Genomic DNA, 17,871 nt, shown 5'->3' with positions numbered 1-17,871 from the left:
TAGCATATGACGTAACATGCGGGTAGCTCTTACGAATTAGTGTTACTCGATCGAGTGGGACTGACTCGATCGGGTGGGTTTTTGGCGATTTTGAGTCCAGAATCGAGTTTTGGGGCACTCGATCGAGTAACTAGGGGTACTCGATCGAGTAGGGGTCACTCGATCGAGTAGCCTAGATACTCGATCGAGTAGGTAAGAGATCAGAAGGTCTGTTTGGGTCTGAAGTTTAGGTACTCGATCGAGTACGTGGGGCACTCGATCGAGTAGCCCGTTACTCGATCGAGTGTGTTTGGGGACTCGATCGAGTGGGTTCTGGGCAGCGTGTTTTCGTGTTTTGAGGTTTGGTACGTGTGTTTATGTTTACCCTTTCTTATATAGCTTCAAGATGCCGCCCAAGAGAACTGCTTTGTATGCGAGAGCTGAGCTTATGACCGTGGATGACATCGTTAAGATGTTAGAGCACCAGGATGCTCTTACTGAGACCCTGAAGAGAGTAAATGAGGACAAGGATAAGAGTAAGGAGAAGGAGGCTGATCATTCTAAAATCAGCCTCTATATTGCAAGGTTTAACCCGAAAGAGTACAAGGGAGTTGGGGAGCCTAATCTGCTTGATAGTTGGCTGAGAGAGATGGAGAACATCTTAGACTTGGTTCATTGTCCTGATGAGATGAGAGTGGAACAGGCTGCGTTCTATCTGAGGGAGGCAGCAGGCAAGTGGTGGGATTCAGTGAAGGTGAGTGCTAGGGAGATATATGCAAGCCAAGGCTTACCTGCTATACCTTGGGAGGAGTTTCGTAAGGCTGTGAGGAAGGAGTTTGTACCGGAGCATGTGAGGAGTAAGATGAGAGAGGAGTTTGATGGTTTTAAGATGACTGCTGAGATGTTTGTGGCTGAGTACTACAGGCTGTTCAATGAGAAGTCTAGGTATGCTGAGGACATGGGTTTGAGTGAGGAGAATTTGGCGTTGAGGTTTAAGAGGGGGTTAACCACCAAGATTATGGATAAGTTACCCGTGGGGATCCTTACTGATGTTAAGGAAGCTTATGAGAGGGCTGGGAGAGCGGAGAGGTTGGTGGAGATGGCTCAGGAGAGGTCGGGTGGTGAGAAGAGGAAGTCTGAGAGCGAGGGTGGTGGCCAATCGAATCACAAGAAAGGCAACCACAATCGATCTAAAGGATTTTCTTCGGGTCCGGGTTTAGTCTTTGGGACTTCCTTTGGGCGTGGCCGTGGAAGTGTGAGTAATAGTTGGGGAGTGACCTGCTTTGGTTGTGGTGGTGTAGGCCACAAGAGACATGAGTGCACGAGTGCACCGGATCTTTCGAGACCGCACTGAGCTTCGCGAGCAATGACCGGGCTGGATCATGGCCAAACCGGGAAGTCGAGTTACAGAGTGGAGGCAACCGCAACGGAGGTAATTCTTATCAGAAAACACCGACGAACAACAACAACAACCAAGGGTCGGGTGCTAAGCCGACCGCATCAGCCAGTACTGTCCAGGGAGGTGGACAGAAGACCAGTGGCAAGTTATTCATGATGGAGAAGAAGGCAGCTGAGGAAGATGCGCACGTTATCACCGGTACATTCCTTGTTAATGGTATTCCTACCTTTGTTTTGTTTGATTCAGGGGCCTCTCAGTCGTTTGTGTCTTCGAGTCATGTAAAACAGTTGGGTTTGAGAGTATATGAGTCTGTTAGTGAGCAAGTTTTCATACCTTCGGGTGAGTCTGTATCGTGTGGGAGATTGTTTAGAGATGTATCTTTGATAGTTGGGCAAGTTGATTTCCCTGTAGACTTGCTAGAGTTTCCTTTTAACGGTTTTGAGATGATAGTTGGGATGGATTGGTTAGGAAAGTATAAAGCTAAGATAGATTGTCATCAAAAGAAAGTGTCCTTAAGAGGTCCAAGGGGTGTTAGTGTGTCTTATCGTGGGTTTCTAGTCAAACCCAAAGTTAAGTTGATTGCAGCTGTTACATTAAAGTCTTATCTGAGGAAGGGATGTCCTCTGATCTTGTGCCATGTGAGAGATGACCGGATAGAGAGCCCGACAGTTGATGAGATACCAGTGGTGAGAGAGTTTTCAGATGTTTTTCCAGAGGAGATTCCGGGGTTGCCACCGAAGAGGGAGATAGATTTCACCGTAGAGTTGAAGCCAGGGACGGGGCCAATCTCTAAGGCACCGTACCGTATGGGTCCTAAGGAGATGGAGGAACTTAGGAAACAGTTGGATGATTTGATAGAGAAGGGATACATTAGACCAAGTGTATCGCCTTGGGGAGCACCAGTTCTTTTCGTGAAGAAGAAAGATGGGAGTTTGAGGCTATGCATAGATTACAGGGAGCTGAACCGTGTGACGATAAAGAACAAGTATCCTTTGCTAAGGATAGATGACCTGTTTGATCAGTTGAGCGGTGCAACAGTCTTTTCTAAGATTGATTTGAGGTCGGGGTACCATCGGTGAAGATTAGAGAGGTGGACATACCAAAGACAGCTTTCACGTCGAGGTATGGCCATTATGAGTATGTGGTGATGCCGTTTGGGTTGTCTAATGCGCCTGGCAGCGGTGTTTATGGATTTGATGAATAGAATCTTGAGACAGTTCTTGGACCGTTTGTAGTGGTGTTTATCGATGATATCTTAGTCTACTCTAAGACTAAGGAGGAGCATGAGGAGCATCTGAGGATCGTGTTGCAGACTTTGAGGGATCATGAGTTGTATGCTAAGCTGTCCAAGTGTGAGTTCTGGTTAGAGAAAGTTGCTTTTCTGGGGCATGTAATCTCTAAATATGGGGTAGTTTGTGGATCCGGCGAAGATTGAGGCGGTGACAAAGTGGGAAGCACCGAAGAATGTTCTTTGAGGTTAGAAGTTTCTTGGGTTTAGCTGGATACTACAGACGGTTCGTGAAAGATTTCTCCAAGATAGCTAGACCGATGACAGCGTTGATGAGGAAAGAGAACAGGTTTCGTTGGGATGAGAGTTGTGAGACGGCGTTCCAAACATTAAAGGAGCGTTTGACCACAGCTCCTGTCCTCGCATTGCCTGAAGGGAGCGAGAATTTCGAGGTTTATACAGATGCCTCGAAGAATGGGCTGGGATGTGTGTTAATGCAGAATGGTAAAGTGATTGCCTATGCTTCTAGGCAGTTGAAGCCTTATGAGGAGAACTACCCTACTCATGATCTGGAGTTGGGTGCAGTGGTGTTTGCCCTCAAGATTTGGAGACATTACCTTTATGGAGCAATCTTTAAGGTATTTTCTGATCACAAGAGTCTTAAGTACATCTTCACGCACAAGGAGTTGAACATGAGACAGAGGAGGTGGATGGAGTTGATTGGCGACTACGACATGGAAATCATCTACCATGAAGGGAAGGCCAATGTTGTTGCTGATGCTTTGAGTAGGAAGAGTGTACATTCCTTGTGTACAGCTCTATCTTTGATGAGGCTGAGGGATGAGGTAGCGAGTTTTGGGATACATATGATGCAGAAAGGAGATGCCATGGGTGATATGACAAAGACATCCGGAGTTTTATGATGATATTCGGGATAAGCAGGCTTTAGATCCTAAGATAGTGGAGTGGAGAGCTGGAGTAGAGAAAGGGACAGTGTCCCGGTTTTCTATTCATACAGATGGTAGTTTGAGGTTTGATGGTAGGTGGTGCGTTCCTAATGATGAGGAGTTGAAAAAGACGATCATGACAGAGGCGCATTGCACACCATATTCAGATTCATCCGGTGGAGACAAGTTATACAAGGATTTGAAGAAAACGTTTTGGTGGCCTGGGATGAAGAAAGAGACAGCTGAGTTTGTGTCCCGTTGTTTGACATGCCAGAGAGTTAAAGGGGAACAGAGAAGACCACAAGGTAAGATTCAGTCTTTAGAGGTGCCTGAGTGGAAGTGGGAATCCATTTCCATGGATTTCATTGTGGGTTTGCCTAAGAGTCAACAAGGTAACAACATGATTTGGGTGATAGTGGATCGTCGACCAAGTCATCTCACTTTGTTCCAATGAAAGATACATGGACTAAGGCACAATTGGCTATGGCCTATCGAAAGAACGTGCTTAAGTTACATGGAGTCCCTAAGGACATAGTGTCCGACAGAGATGCGAGGTTTATATCAAGGTTTTGGAAGGAGTTGCAGGAATCGTTGGGAACAACTTTGAAGATGAGTACAACATTTCATCCTCGCGACAGACAGGCAGATCGAGAGAACAATCAAGACTCTTGAGGATATGTTGCGAGCTTGTGTGATGGATTTTGGTGGTAGCTGGGAGCAGAGGTTGGACTTGATAGAGTTTTCTTACAACAACAGCTATCACACCAGTATTGGTATGGCACCGTTTGAGGCTTTGTATGGGAGGCGATGTAGGAGTCCAATCTGTTGGGACGATAGTGCTGAGGCAGTGGTTTTAGGACCAGAGATGGTACATGAGATGGTGGAACAGATTAAGATGATCAGGGAACGGATGAGAGCAGCCCAGGATCGACAAAAGAGTTATGCAGATCTACATCGTCGGGACATAGAGTTTCAAGTTGGGGACAAGGTTCTTCTGAAAGTGTCTCCGATGCGTGGAGTTATGAGATTTGGGAAGAAAGGCAAGCTAAGTCAGAAGTTTATAGGGCCTTATGAGATCTTAGAGCGAGTTGGGGAAGTTGCTTATCGTCTGGCTTTACCAGCCTGCGTTAGAGAGAGTACATAATGTGTTTCATGTATCGCAGTTGCGGAAGTATGTGAGTGACCCGTCACATGTGTTGGAGGCAGAGAGCTTAGAGCTAGATGAGTCCTTATCATATCTGGAGGTGCCTAAGCAGATTCTAGACCGAAAGGTTAGAAAGACTAGGAGTGGTGAGACAGTTTTGCTTAAGATCCTTTGGTCTAACCACGAGACCGAGAAAGCTACATGGGAGCCAGAGGAAGCTATGAAAGAGCGTTACCCTTTCCTCTTTGATCAGGTATGTATGGTTACGAGGACGTAACCTTGTTTCTTTTAGGGGGGTAGGAGATGATCGCGAGCAGTTTTTAAGAGTTTTATACCCCTTTTATATGTTGTCTCGGTATGTTTGTCGGGATAAGTTGGGTTAGTATCATGTTTTACGTTGAATTTTGTTTTGGTTGCCGAGTCGGGAAGCTTATGGGAGTACCTTTGTTTAGTAGTGGTTTGAACTTCGGGGACGAAGTTCCTTTTAAGGAGGGAAGACTGTAATACTCCGTATTTATATGTCTTGGGGTACTCTATCGAGTAGCCCTTACTCTGTCGAGTAAGGGCAAGTTGCGAAATAAAATAGTTTCGACTGTTGGGTACTCGATCGAGTAGCTGGGGTACTCGATCGAGTAAGGGGTACTCGATCGAGTACCTTGGGTACTCGATCGAGTGTCCGGTTTTACGGGGAGTTTTCTCGGGTTTTGTTAATTATGCGATTAAGGTATTTAAACATAGTCGTCATTGTTTTAAATCACTTTTACAAAACCTAAAACCCTGTTTAAGAGAGAAAGCAACCAGTTCATCTTCCTAATCGCATTCTTAGCAATTCCGGAGTTGGACGGTCGGTTCTTGTCGTTATTCGTATCGTTGAGTTCCTTGCGTCGAGGGTAAGATCTACGTACCCTTTTTATCGTTTTTCCCTTGATTTGGTTAAACCCTAATTTAGAGATTGGGGGTTTTTATGTGTAGTATGTGATGTATAGCCTATATGTATTATATGATAGGAGGAGGGTTCGTAGAAGAGGCTTTTTGACTCAGTTGTTGATACCGTCTGACTGTTGTGCTTTCCAGGTAGGATTTCCTACTCGTATTAGTCCTATAATGGGATATTGGTGATGTGTTGTATTTGGTTGTTTGATATGATGATTGTATTGTGTTTGTGGTTGTGATTCTTTGTTGATGGTTCTCGAGATGCGTTCTCGATCGAGTGGGGTCACTGCGGGAGTGACTTCACGCCCTAGTTTCGCCCTTCGTGGAACCCGCCACGGAAGGGGATGTGCACATTAATGGATAGGGTTATCGCTCGGTATGATGAGCGGGGCTTAGGTGGGAACGGCTGCGGTCCCCCATGGTGGTGGTCCGGTGGACGATCGATATTGAGATGATGGGAATTGGTTGGTGGTGTGTGTGTGTGTGTGTGGTTCATTTGTCTGTTTATCTTATTATTGTTATCTATATTGATTGTGTGATTAGTACCGACCCCGGTGTTGTTTTGTAAACTGCGGTGATCCATTCGGGGATGGTGAGCAGATATTGAGCAGGTATGAGATGAGTACTGGGATAAATTTGGGATGCCACGACATGATGATAGGAGTCTTCATTCTGTAGCCTTAGTTTATTTACATTTCTGTTAGAACAGTCATTTGAGAATAATGTATCGTACTTTTGGTTTGGTTTGAGGATTGTATCTATTCACTAAACTATTTATAATAAACGTTGTTTCTTTATTGTTGTTTGATTATCATTGCCTCGGGTAACCGAGATGGTAATGTCTTCATACCTGAGTGGTCCTGGTAAGGCACTTGGAGTATGGAGGTGTTACACTTATTCTGATGCAGATTGGGCTTCATGCAATTTCAGTTGCAGGTCATTGAGTGGGTTTTGTGTTTTCTTAGGAAAGTCCTTAATAACTTGGAAGACTAAGAAGCAGAAAACTGTAAGCAAAAGCTCCCCAGAAGCTGAGTATAGGAGCATGTCCTATACAACAGCTGAACTAGTTTGGTTGGTCAATATGCTTGCAGGTTTACATGTCCATATACCTCTGCCTGTTATTTTGCATTGCGATAATACAGCAAGAGGGTTTCCTCCAGACAAAGCATGTCAAGAGCGCCTTACAACTAGCTGATATCATGACAAAAGCTCTGGGTGCGAATGAGCATAGGTTTCTCTCATCCAAGCTAGGACTACAGCTTCCTCCTCTAGCTGGTCCAGCTTGGGGGGAGGGGGGGATATGAGCATGGTCGTTATAGGTTGTTAATAATCAACTAACTTCTCATGTATTAAGGAAATCAGTTAGAGGTAGTTAAAGGTTGTTATGCTCAACCTATTACAAATACAATAAAAAGAAATCAATGTGATTGTAACAAACACAATATTATGAAATATAATTCTTTACTCCATTCTCTCTCTAATACTTCCTTATGAATACTTCAATTCTAGTTCATATCTATATATATATATATATATAAAAGAGAGTTTTTTCGAGCGATATGAGAGCGTCCACATCATCAAAATTCAATTTAGGAAAGTATAATTTTTTATGTAAAAAATAAAGTACAGAATCTTTTAATTATTATAATATGTATATTTCCTAAATTATATTCAAGTGATATTTCTAATTTTTATATCAAACTTTTACATTTCATTTGGCAAAAAAATATAGTTAAAAAAATTATGAAAATAATATAATTAGCTTTGTGGTAAAAAATGCTATCATTAGAGTATAGATTTCATATTATTTGCACATATTAAAGATGGTGTACTTTTTAATATGTAAAATTGTGTACTTTTTAGTATGTTTTGTCCCACATTGGAAAATAAGTAGGTGTTGTGAATATACTACATATAAATAGTAGAATTGTCCCACATCGAAAGATTAGTATAAGGTAGTGTGATCCTATGATTATAACTAGAAGACATATTTGGAACTTATGTATCAACCCAAAAATTTTTGAGTCTCTTAAATATTGTTTTAAAGAGTTCTCTTAAGATTTTCTATTATTATCTCTACGATATGATATAAAAAATAAAGTGAAGATTGATGATAACTACTCGGGAAAGAGTTAAGAACATGAACAAGAGAAGCAAAAATCACTTAATATTGGTGTCACATAGGCAACCTATAATGAACAATATTACAACATACACAAAGTTAAAGCACAATACAAAACAATGAGTTTTTACTAATGGTTGTCTCCTAACACAGTACAAAACTAAAGATTTTACTAATAGTTGTCTCCTGAATGCACTAATAGAGCGTTAATGTGTCGTTATATGTACGATATAGAGATCCCTATCTAAAGATCATCGATCGAGACTAAGTGGGTTTACCTTCAAAGAAAAATAATACGTATACAATAATGGTTTTTTTTAAGAAGAGACATTTACTTCTTGGTATGTTGTATCTTTCACATTGAAAAATAATGTAGGCATGACGAATATACTACGTCTAAATAATTAAATTATGTATCTCACATCGAAAGAATAGTATATAAAAGATATGTACTTTTTAGTAGGGTGAAATTTAAATAGGAGGCATCCTTGAAACTTAGGTATTAACACAAAAAATTTATATATAAAAGATATGTACATTTTAGTATGTTATATGTCCCAAATTGAAAAATAATGTAGGTGTGGTGAATATATTATGTATAAATAATAGAATTGTCTCATATATATACATTTTCTATATTATATTAAAGTGATGTTTATAATTTTGATATAAAAATTTTATATTTCATTTGACAAAAAAGTATCGTATGAAAATTATATAATTAGATGGTGACAAAAAAATGCTATTATTAGAGTGTAGATTCTATTGTATTTTCTCATTATTAAATCGAGTTGATGTCAAAGTAGGTGCGAAAAAAATGGTGTACTTAGTATGTTATTTGTCCTACATTGAAAAGTAATGTAAATGTGGTGAATATACTATGTATATATATTAGAATTGTCCCACATCGGAAGATTACCATAAGGCAGGGTGATCTTATGATTATAAATAGAAGTCATAGCCCAAAATGTTTTGGGTCTGTTAAGTATTGTCTTGGAGAGCTCTTAAAAGTTTATATCATTATTTTTTACCTATAGATTTTATATGTCCCACATTGAAAAATAATGTAGGTGTGGTAAATATACTACGTTTAAATAATATAATTAGAATTGTATTAAAAAAAGTTCTATTATTAGAGTATAGGTTCATATCATTTGCATATATTTTAATTATGATAAAAAAATAGAAAACAAACGTATGAATATTAATAGATAATATAGTATTTGCTTATTATTAAATCGGGTTGGATGTCGAATTAGGTTCAAAAAATATGGTGTACTTTTAAATATGTTATTCGTCTCACATTGAAAAATAATGTAGGTGTGATAAATATATACTACGTATAAATAGTTGAATTGTCCCACATCAGAAGATTATCGCAAGGTGAGGTGATCCCATGATTATAAATAAAATATGGAATTAAGAATTAGGTGATGAAGTGTTTGTGTAATAGATTACAAAAGAAAAAGGAGTCACAAGTCATAGGAGTAATGACGAAAGTTGTCAAATGGTATTCTTGGAAAGAAAAAGGTGAACACAGGGTACCATTTGTAGAAACTTAAAATTAGGGGTACCATGTGTAATCTATCAAAGTTCAAGGTTACCATGAGAAATTTCCAATATTATAATGATATAGTTAATTAAATTTTCATTTAAAAGAGAGAGATATCCGTACCAATAAAACAATAAAGAGTATATTATTATTTAATTGTTATTTTATTGTCATGCCATCAAACTTAACGTCCATTTAACAGCCTTTACATTAGGGGGTACCATAAGCAAAAAAAAATGGAACCTTAAGGGTACCATAGGCAGATTCTTAAAAGTAGGGGTAACATGGAAAATCTGACAAAATTAAGGGGTACCACGGACATTTTCGTATCTCAATTATGATAAAAAAAATGAAGAAAAACAACGTACAAATATTAATGGAGAGTACTTGATCATATTATTAAATTTAAATATAACTATTATATATAATGAGTAGCAATTGTCCGTATTCGGTATTCGGGATCTGGTTGGATGTCGAATTGATTGCAAAAAAGATGGTATAATTCTGAGTATGTTATTTATCCCACAATGAAAAACAATGGAGGTTTGATGAATATATACTACGTATAAATAGTAGAATTGTCCCACATCAAAAACATAATCCAAGTTTGGTGAATATATTACTTATAAATAGTAGATTGTCCCACATTGAAAGATTAGTATAAAGTGGGGTGATTATATGATTATAAATAAGAGTTAACTCACGTGTATATTAATCTTTTTTTATTTGAAAGAGATATTTTAATAATATGTAAACAAAATTATTAGACATAGAATGTGAGTTAAAAGTTTTCACTGCCACTATAAAAGTTTATTATTTCTAATTTTGCCATTGTAAGATTATTTTTTCTTTAGTTGACATTGTAAAAGTGGAATACTATGTTTAATGCCATTTTATAACTTGGTTTACCTGCTGTAAGAGGTTACTATTACATATATTTTATTTTATTTGTAAAGCTTTTTATAAGATTATAATGAATTCGTTTATAGTTTTTCGAAAGACAAACAAAATGTTTTTTTATTCTCAAATTTTCTATGTTATGCCATTTAATTTCTCAAATGTCGAAAAATTTATAGCCTTTGATTATTAATATTTTTTACTAAAATGTTCATAACATAAAAGGTTTAGGGGGTGTTTGGTAAACAGCGGATTGACAAAAAAATAGCATATTTGGGACTTTTAGCATATTTGACCGGTCAATATGCTATTTGGGGTGTTTGGTAAACATCATATTGGGATAGTAGATTGGGGCCGAATCTACTATTTTACAATATGCTGCTTCCCCCAGCATATTCTAAGAGTAGATTGGGAAAAAAATAACTTCACATTTTTACCCTTAGGAAAATATAACCTTACATTTATTCCGTAGTTAATTCATGTACTTACTTGTCATTTTACAAAAGATTGAGATAATCTGTTAATTTAAATCTGCTACTTACCAAACACCTTTAACAAAATCTGCTAATCGAATATACTAGTCAAACCTGTCAACAAAATCTGCTAATTATAATCTGCTTTCACAATCTGCTTCTGCCAATATTAATCCGTTGTTTACCAAACAGAGCCTTAGTAAACAATTCCTTCAGAACATAAAGAATTTTTTACGAAAATTTTCAACATTACTTGACCGGCACATGAATTGCAACATCACACATATTTTTTTGTTTTTGTTTTGTTTTGTTTTGTGAATATATTATATAACTCTTACCAAACTTACAACTTACTTCATTGTTTAATCATCACGAATTTGATCTTCTCGTATTGAATCAAACAATCCATTCTTTTATCACTAATAAGAAACAAATATTTAAAAAAGAATAGTCTATAGATTATTTAATTAGGTTATAAACATTGAGAAAGAAAAAAAAGCTGTAAAGTACTAAGAAAAGGCTAGTTTTTTATGATTAAAACTTTTTGAGAAAAAACAATTCGATTTTTAATTAATTATCTAGAGAGATTTTTGTGTTTTAGCTAAACCTAAATATTCTGAAGATTTTCGTAAAAAAAAGTCCAAAACCTTAAAATTTTATGACATTGGAGAACTTCATTGACATAATACAGAAGATTTGAATGTAAAAAAAAAACAATATAGCTTGAGTTTTAGTTAATTACTATAACGGAATCATTTATTATTTTATAAAAAGTCATGAAAAATAACTTTTTAGTGGAAAAAAATTGAGGTAACAGCAACCTGCAATAGCAGGTAAAATAAGTTACAAAATGGCAATAAGCATATGAATCAACTTTGACAATGGCGCTAATAGAAACAATAACTTTACAATGGCAAAATTAGAAATACACAACTTTTAGAATGGCAGTAAAAGCTTTTAACTCCATAGAATGTAAACATTAAACTCTTATAACTTTTTTTTTTTAATTATAAATAAGCTAATTACCCTGTTAGAACGCACGGGCACTCAAACTAGTAAACTAATATTAGATTAGTTTCATAGATACAAGGACACAAACAATTCTAATGCATATCATAGTATTATTGATTAATAATTTTGTACAATATATGATTAATCAATGACTACGTAACTAAGTTACGTAGGTTCCTTCAATTCCTTATTAAAATACAAATGCATTTATTTTTTTTTGATCCCACTTCTAGGACGGAGAGTTGGAGACCATACAAGTATTCAACCTTGGTGAACAATTTAGAGAAATCTAATTGCATGAGGTCGGTCCAAGCTCATCTAATGTCACAACATTCACAATTCACTAGCTCATACGGAGTACAGTATTTTTTAGACACATCAATAACAACAAATAACAAGTCAACAAATATGTTTGTATGCGTCGAAATTGAAAAACCGATCAGTTTTAAATATGAGATCGAATAAATAACCAAGATGGAGGATATTCACCCGTTCATGTATTCTTGTCATTTTAATATTAAATTATAATTAAAGTTGGCTCGTGTGAGTGATAAAGGTTCTCATCTCTCAACCAAGTAACTAGGGGTTCTATAACTGGCTCTTGCGAATGAAAAAGTCAAACTTAAAAGAAGACGCGGTGACGACCATAGAAGGACTTCTTTTTATAGTGTAATTTAACAATGCTTCTCATATAAAAGAGTACTGACAATGCAGTCATCTAGCTGAAAAACAAACAAGAAAGCTAACAATATAACGATATTGTGGTCCGACCAACTTTAAAAAGAAGTCCTTCTATGGTCGTCACCACGTCCTGTTCACTGCCAACAGCCCTTCCACAGCAGCCAGGGCCGCCTATCTCCCGCCTATATCTTATGTTTTGTCAGCAGTTCAAACGTTAGCGTACTTTTTTTTGCCGATTATGGCACTAAATATATAGAATATAGTCTAGTCTTGCATAGACTTGGCAAACGGATCAATCAGGTCAGGTTAGTTCGGGTCGGCTCATTTTCGGGTTTGCATAGAATTTGGGTCATTTTCTCGTCTATTATTTTCAAGTTCTTTAGTGATAATGGCTAGTTTGCAACAATAAATATCCGGGTCGGGTCATATTTGTTCGGGTCAATTAGGGTTACGAGTCATGCTCGGGTCCTCATTTCGGGTGTCTAGTCGGGTTATTCAATCCGGGTCAATTTTGTCAGGTCTAATATTGCCTGCATTGGTGAATGATGTTTGTCTATATGCCTGTATGTGTTGTGACTTGAGACTTAAGAGTGATATAAGGAGAATTATAAGGTAGGTTATTTTATACAGTAATAATGGTTTATGATTGAAAGATCACATTAGTTTTCAAGTTAGTGTTCATGTTAGTCAGAGCTCAGTTACTTCATAGTGATTGCTATGGCGTAAACGGAGGTGCAATGACAATTTTAATGTCGACGGGTTCTGATCCTAGTCCATCATTCCCTCATTTCAATTATTTTACCTGCTAGTCTTACTGATATTAAATATGCAGAAATTTGATGGATTTGTGATACGGAGTATTATATTTTGATAATTTCGGCTGTAGATATTTGCATCAGGTTATTCCTGCTTAGTTTTTATAGAAACAATTCTTGAACAAGACCTTCCTCATATCAACAATTCCATTCTGAACTTTCTTTCAACTCATCCACAAACGATTCTCATCGCTCGTGAAAATGACCGGCATGTAGCCTCGTGTATCGGTAATGTAGTCCCCTTAAAGATCTTCTATCTATCTCCTGTGGACTCTTAAGCTTATGGTTAAGATAGACAGATTAAATATAGCAGGGTAACCAAGTGGTGTTAGTCCAGTGGTAGCCGGGTTAAACCTTGAAGCTTGCTGAAATGCAGGAGTTGAGAGGTCCCGGGTTCGACTACCAGTTCGGCGATGATCACTTGGCCACTGCAGCCCCCGAAGGGGGTGGCTTACATGGTCCATGTGGTGGTGCGGGAATGCATGGGCCCGGGGGGATTCAACCCCTTCGTCATCAAAAAAAAAAAAAAAAATAGCAGGGCCCCAGGGTCGAATCATCCTCCCCTTGCTGCAATGCAATCGCTGGTGCGCGTCATTTGGCTTGCAACTGAAAGAGACAACTTAATTGCTACTCAATTCTAGACCTCTCCCTTATGATCACTGACCTTTCGAGTCTTTTGAGCCACTTCTTCGACTACGTACATGTCTATATAACTCAAATGCATAACTCCCTTGTTTACTCAATCTACTTCAGCTCCAAAATCTCCCTAGAAAAAAAAAATCAAACAACATGGCTTCCTTTTTAGACATGTTTTCAGTAGCTTTAATGCCGGTTTTGAAGGTTCTCTTGATGACTGCTGCCGGTTTGTTTCTCGCTCTGGACAGTATCGACATCTTGGGTGATACTTCCCGGCATCATTTGAATAGGGTGCGCGTCTAATCTTTCGTTAACCCAATTAGTTAACATATAATTCCATGCTCTCTCGAATCTCTAACTGTTTCTTCTGTTTTCTACAGATTGTGTTTTATTGCTTCAATCCAGCACTTGTGGCCGTCAGCTTCGCTAAAACAGTCACCTTTCAAAGCTTTATAACTCTGTTAGTTTTTCTTTCTCGTCTTCCTTGTGCATAATTTAACATTTTTCTCTTCAGCACCGTATTAATATTGTTTCGCTTGTGCATTCATGATCATGCTAGGTGGTTCATGCCCGTAAACATCTTCCTCACGTACTTGATCGGCACTGTCCTAGGATGGGTACTTGGCAAAGTCATAAAAGCTCCAAATCACATCAAATGCCTCATGTTAGCATCCTGTGCCTCAGGTAATTACGACTGCGACAGTTTTGTCTTGTAGGAATAATTGTTTATCAGTCAAGACACTTATTGTTCCTGATTTTTTATTTGATCAGGTAACTTTTTGGCCTTACCCATCATCATTATCCCGGCGATGTGTCAACTGAAAGGCGGTCCATTTGGAACGCCTGATGTCTGTGCTCCACACGCTCAGGTTTACGCGTCCCTTTCCATGGCGGTATATTTCTGAATTCAATAAACTACAGTTCATAACATTTATTAATTCTTAAAATAATGTGTTCATCTAATTCATTACATCATCTTACTCCTATTAAAACAGATTGGAGTCACCTACTTTTGGTCATACGTATACAATATGGTGAGGATCTATCCCAAGGATACAGTACCCGAAAATTTGGATGTGGTGAGTAGCAGTAACACTGTTGAGGGAAAAGCCGAGGAAACATTAGTGAACGTGAAAGATCTAGAGCTCCTTTCGCGTATGAATTCTACTCTAGTCACTCCTGTCGATGAACTCTCTGACTCTTCCTCTAACAAGGCTGACGAAGAAACACCAGCAAATGATGCACAATGTCTTCCCTCTGCAAATCAATCCAAAGAGCTTTCAGAGCCTTGTCATTTCATGGTAATTGTTTAAAGAGACATTATATATGTAACTCGTTCATCATCCGGTAACTTGTTGCTAATTCTTTATCAACTTTCACAATTTTGAGCAGATGACGTTAGCGTGCATGCTAAAGCGATGCTTAAGAGACGCCTCAAAGAAGATGAATCTTAAGAAAGCAATGGCACCTTCAACTATTGCAGGGGTAAATATTAATTGTTCTCATGTTCTGATATTCCTAGTACATCCACAACACAAATTGTTATTGTAGTTTTAGTAAGGTAACAAATGATCTCATTAACTGTTTTCTTGTGATTTAGATTATTGGCATTTTAATCGGAATGATTTGGCCTATCAAGTATGTGCTGATCGGTGACAGTGCTCCTCTCCGTGTCATTTCGAACACAAGTTCTATGATTGGGTATGTTATCTACAAAACCAAGCACCAAGCAGTAGTTCTTCACTTTAAAGACTCAAAATCATATATAGAATAATTGATCAAATTTATATGTAGTAATAACTCGACAAGTAAAATGTGGTGAACTTTAATCTGACGTTTCAATTTTTGTTGTGAATAATCGAATCCACAGAGATGCAGCAATCCCATGTACAGCCTTAATACTCGGAGCCAACCTTCTTAAAGGTACATAAACCCTCTACATTTGTTTTCGACAAATTAACAAAAATGCTTGAACGAGGATCCTGAGATTAAATTCAATATCCAGGTTTAAGGGGATGCAAGGTTCAACATACAGTAATTATCGGCATAATAGCAGTCCGCTACATACTCCTTCCTCTGATAGGAATCCTTATAGTCAAGGGTGCTGTTCACCTTGGTTTTGTCGAACCTCATAATCCACTTCTCCACTTCTCTCTAATGATTCATTATGCCCTGCCGCCTGCAATGAACCTAGGTACGCTTAGAAATCTGGCATTCTCAAGTTTCTGTAAATTTTGTATGAGACGGTCTCACAACCTAAATCCTTTTCTTTTTTACCTAAATATGACAGGAACTGTAACTCAGCTGTTTGGAATAGGGCAGCGAGAGTGTTCAGTTATAATGCTATGGACGTACGCTGTGGCTGCAGTTGCAGTCACTCTATGGTGCACTCTCTTTTCGTGGCTCGTTGCATTCTAAACAAAGGCCCGCCTTAGCGATTAGCCTGTAGCCTGTAGCTAGGTAGACTGTAAATACGGAGTACATAGCAACACCTAGCTTAATTACATATGGAGTAGTTTTCTTGTTTAAATTAAATTTTTTTGATGGCAAAGTCATCGAGAGTTGATACTCATGACTTGGTATCGAACCAAGCCAACACCAAAACATATTGTAAACGGGAAGACGAGTACATCTTAAGAGTGTAAGAGATTCTTATTTTCAGTAGTTAAATATGTAAATTCACTGTATTTGTAAACAAACATGTTGATCCATCAACTTGATATAGCTCAGTACACATCTGATAGCTGGACCATGACAAGCAAATCTGTATCGTCCCACGGTAGGCTCAGGATTATTTTTTTCTTCAAATCGATCCATCAACCAAATTTGTGGCTCATATAACATTGGAGAATCAGGTTCGGACCTAGATTAGATTAAATGTCAAAATCGGGTTCAGATTTGGCTACTTGTCAGTAATACATGGGAGTATATTGTATAAAAGACGGATACATTGTATCAAAAATCAAAATTAATACATACATGTTCATGTCCAACCATATATTACCTGCCCATAAGGGCATAACATTACTACATTAATATGCGGCCCTCTAGTGTTCCAGAATCAACATCGGCTTAAGTTGTTGTATCCATTAACCAGAAAACAAACAAAAATTTCCATGAACATACAACAGCAGGCAGTCTAGTTTAACAGCAAAAATATTTTATGATCATGACGGAAATTTTTATGTAAAATACTCGTTTGATAAAAATATTTTTCGAGTTTTGATATCTCTTATCGACCTCGAATTCCCGATAAAGCCATATATGATGGTCTCATCAGAAATTATACGAAAAATATTCTTCCTTCTAGTGGTCTGGACCGACCCAGCTTTAGTCCATTCCTCAAAACCTTGTGAAAGAAGAAAGCCCTAAACACAAAGTAGATATAAAATCTTTGGTTTCAGACTTTCAGTGAAAAATTGACGGCTGTGGGATTTGAACCCACGCCCTTTCGGACCAGAGCCTAAATCTGGCGCCTTAGACCACTCGGCCAAACCGTCTTGTTGCATTATTATGTTATTGCAACTGTCCAATGCAATATTCATAATCTCATAATTTGATCGTTTAACCATCCTTTATCCTTTAATATTAAATTTTTATATGAAACGGTCTTGTGGTCTTGTGATAAGTTTATTTTTGTGTTCCTTATTATGTAATCGTTGTATAGAATAGTCGATTGTATCAATTATAATTATAAATACTTTTAAGTTTTGTGATGAACAATCAAGCAATTACAACCTTTACATGGAATCGAGCGTTAATCGATCCTACCCTAACTCCGACCTCACATCACAACAAACGACCTCACGTCATCAAAACCCCTCTGACAACGACCAGCCGTGACCATGACTCCAATCCAACCCAATTTGCCAACTCCGCTGAACCTTCCAAACTACTAATCCTCCCAATTGTACCCAACTCAAGGACACCCTCACCTTTAGTCAATGGCATTTCTAAGTGCATGTAATCACGAATGGCATTGAACTATTTGGCTATCTTGATGGCATGACCACCACACCCCCTTGCACACTCAAAATCAAACCCACACCACCCG

At 38.0% G+C, this 17,871-nt stretch overlaps 1 protein-coding gene and 1 non-coding gene across 2 annotated transcripts; one reads left to right on the top strand and one right to left on the bottom strand.

Moving 5' to 3' along the window:
- Positions 1 to 13,928: 13,928 nt before the first annotated feature.
- LOC141606023 (protein PIN-LIKES 3-like) lies at positions 13,929 to 16,580 on the top strand. Its single transcript, XM_074424986.1, has 10 exons — positions 13,929 to 14,108; positions 14,198 to 14,277; positions 14,377 to 14,501; positions 14,589 to 14,710; positions 14,813 to 15,118; positions 15,210 to 15,302; positions 15,418 to 15,518; positions 15,688 to 15,740; positions 15,823 to 16,011; positions 16,108 to 16,580. The coding sequence occupies exons 1-10, from the start codon at positions 13,971 to 13,973 to the stop codon at positions 16,233 to 16,235; spliced, it is 1,335 nt and encodes a 444-aa protein (XP_074281087.1). The 5' UTR covers positions 13,929 to 13,970; the 3' UTR covers positions 16,236 to 16,580.
- A 657-nt stretch (positions 16,581 to 17,237) lies between these two features.
- TRNAL-UAG (transfer RNA leucine (anticodon UAG)) lies at positions 17,238 to 17,317 on the bottom strand. Its single transcript has one exon. It is a non-coding gene; the product is annotated as a tRNA-Leu (tRNA).
- Between the last annotated feature and the right edge of the window lie 554 nt (positions 17,318 to 17,871).

Source organism: Silene latifolia, chromosome 10 (genome assembly GCF_048544455.1).
Source record: "Silene latifolia isolate original U9 population chromosome 10, ASM4854445v1, whole genome shotgun sequence".
In the NCBI taxonomy this organism is placed as follows: domain Eukaryota; kingdom Viridiplantae; phylum Streptophyta; class Magnoliopsida; order Caryophyllales; family Caryophyllaceae; genus Silene; species Silene latifolia.
Note: the sequence above shows the minus strand (reverse complement) of the source record. Positions and strands in the feature narration are given on the sequence as shown.

Coding starts and splice junctions, on each gene's coding strand:
- LOC141606023 (XM_074424986.1), top strand. CDS start 13,971: ATGGCTTCCTTTTTAGACATGTTTTCAGTAGCTTTAATGCCGGTTTTG. Junction 14,278..14,376: donor TTTCAAAGCTTTATAACTCT/GTTAGTTTTTCT, acceptor TGATCATGCTAG/GTGGTTCATGCCCGTAAACA. Junction 15,741..15,822: donor CGGAGCCAACCTTCTTAAAG/GTACATAAACCC, acceptor TTCAATATCCAG/GTTTAAGGGGATGCAAGGTT.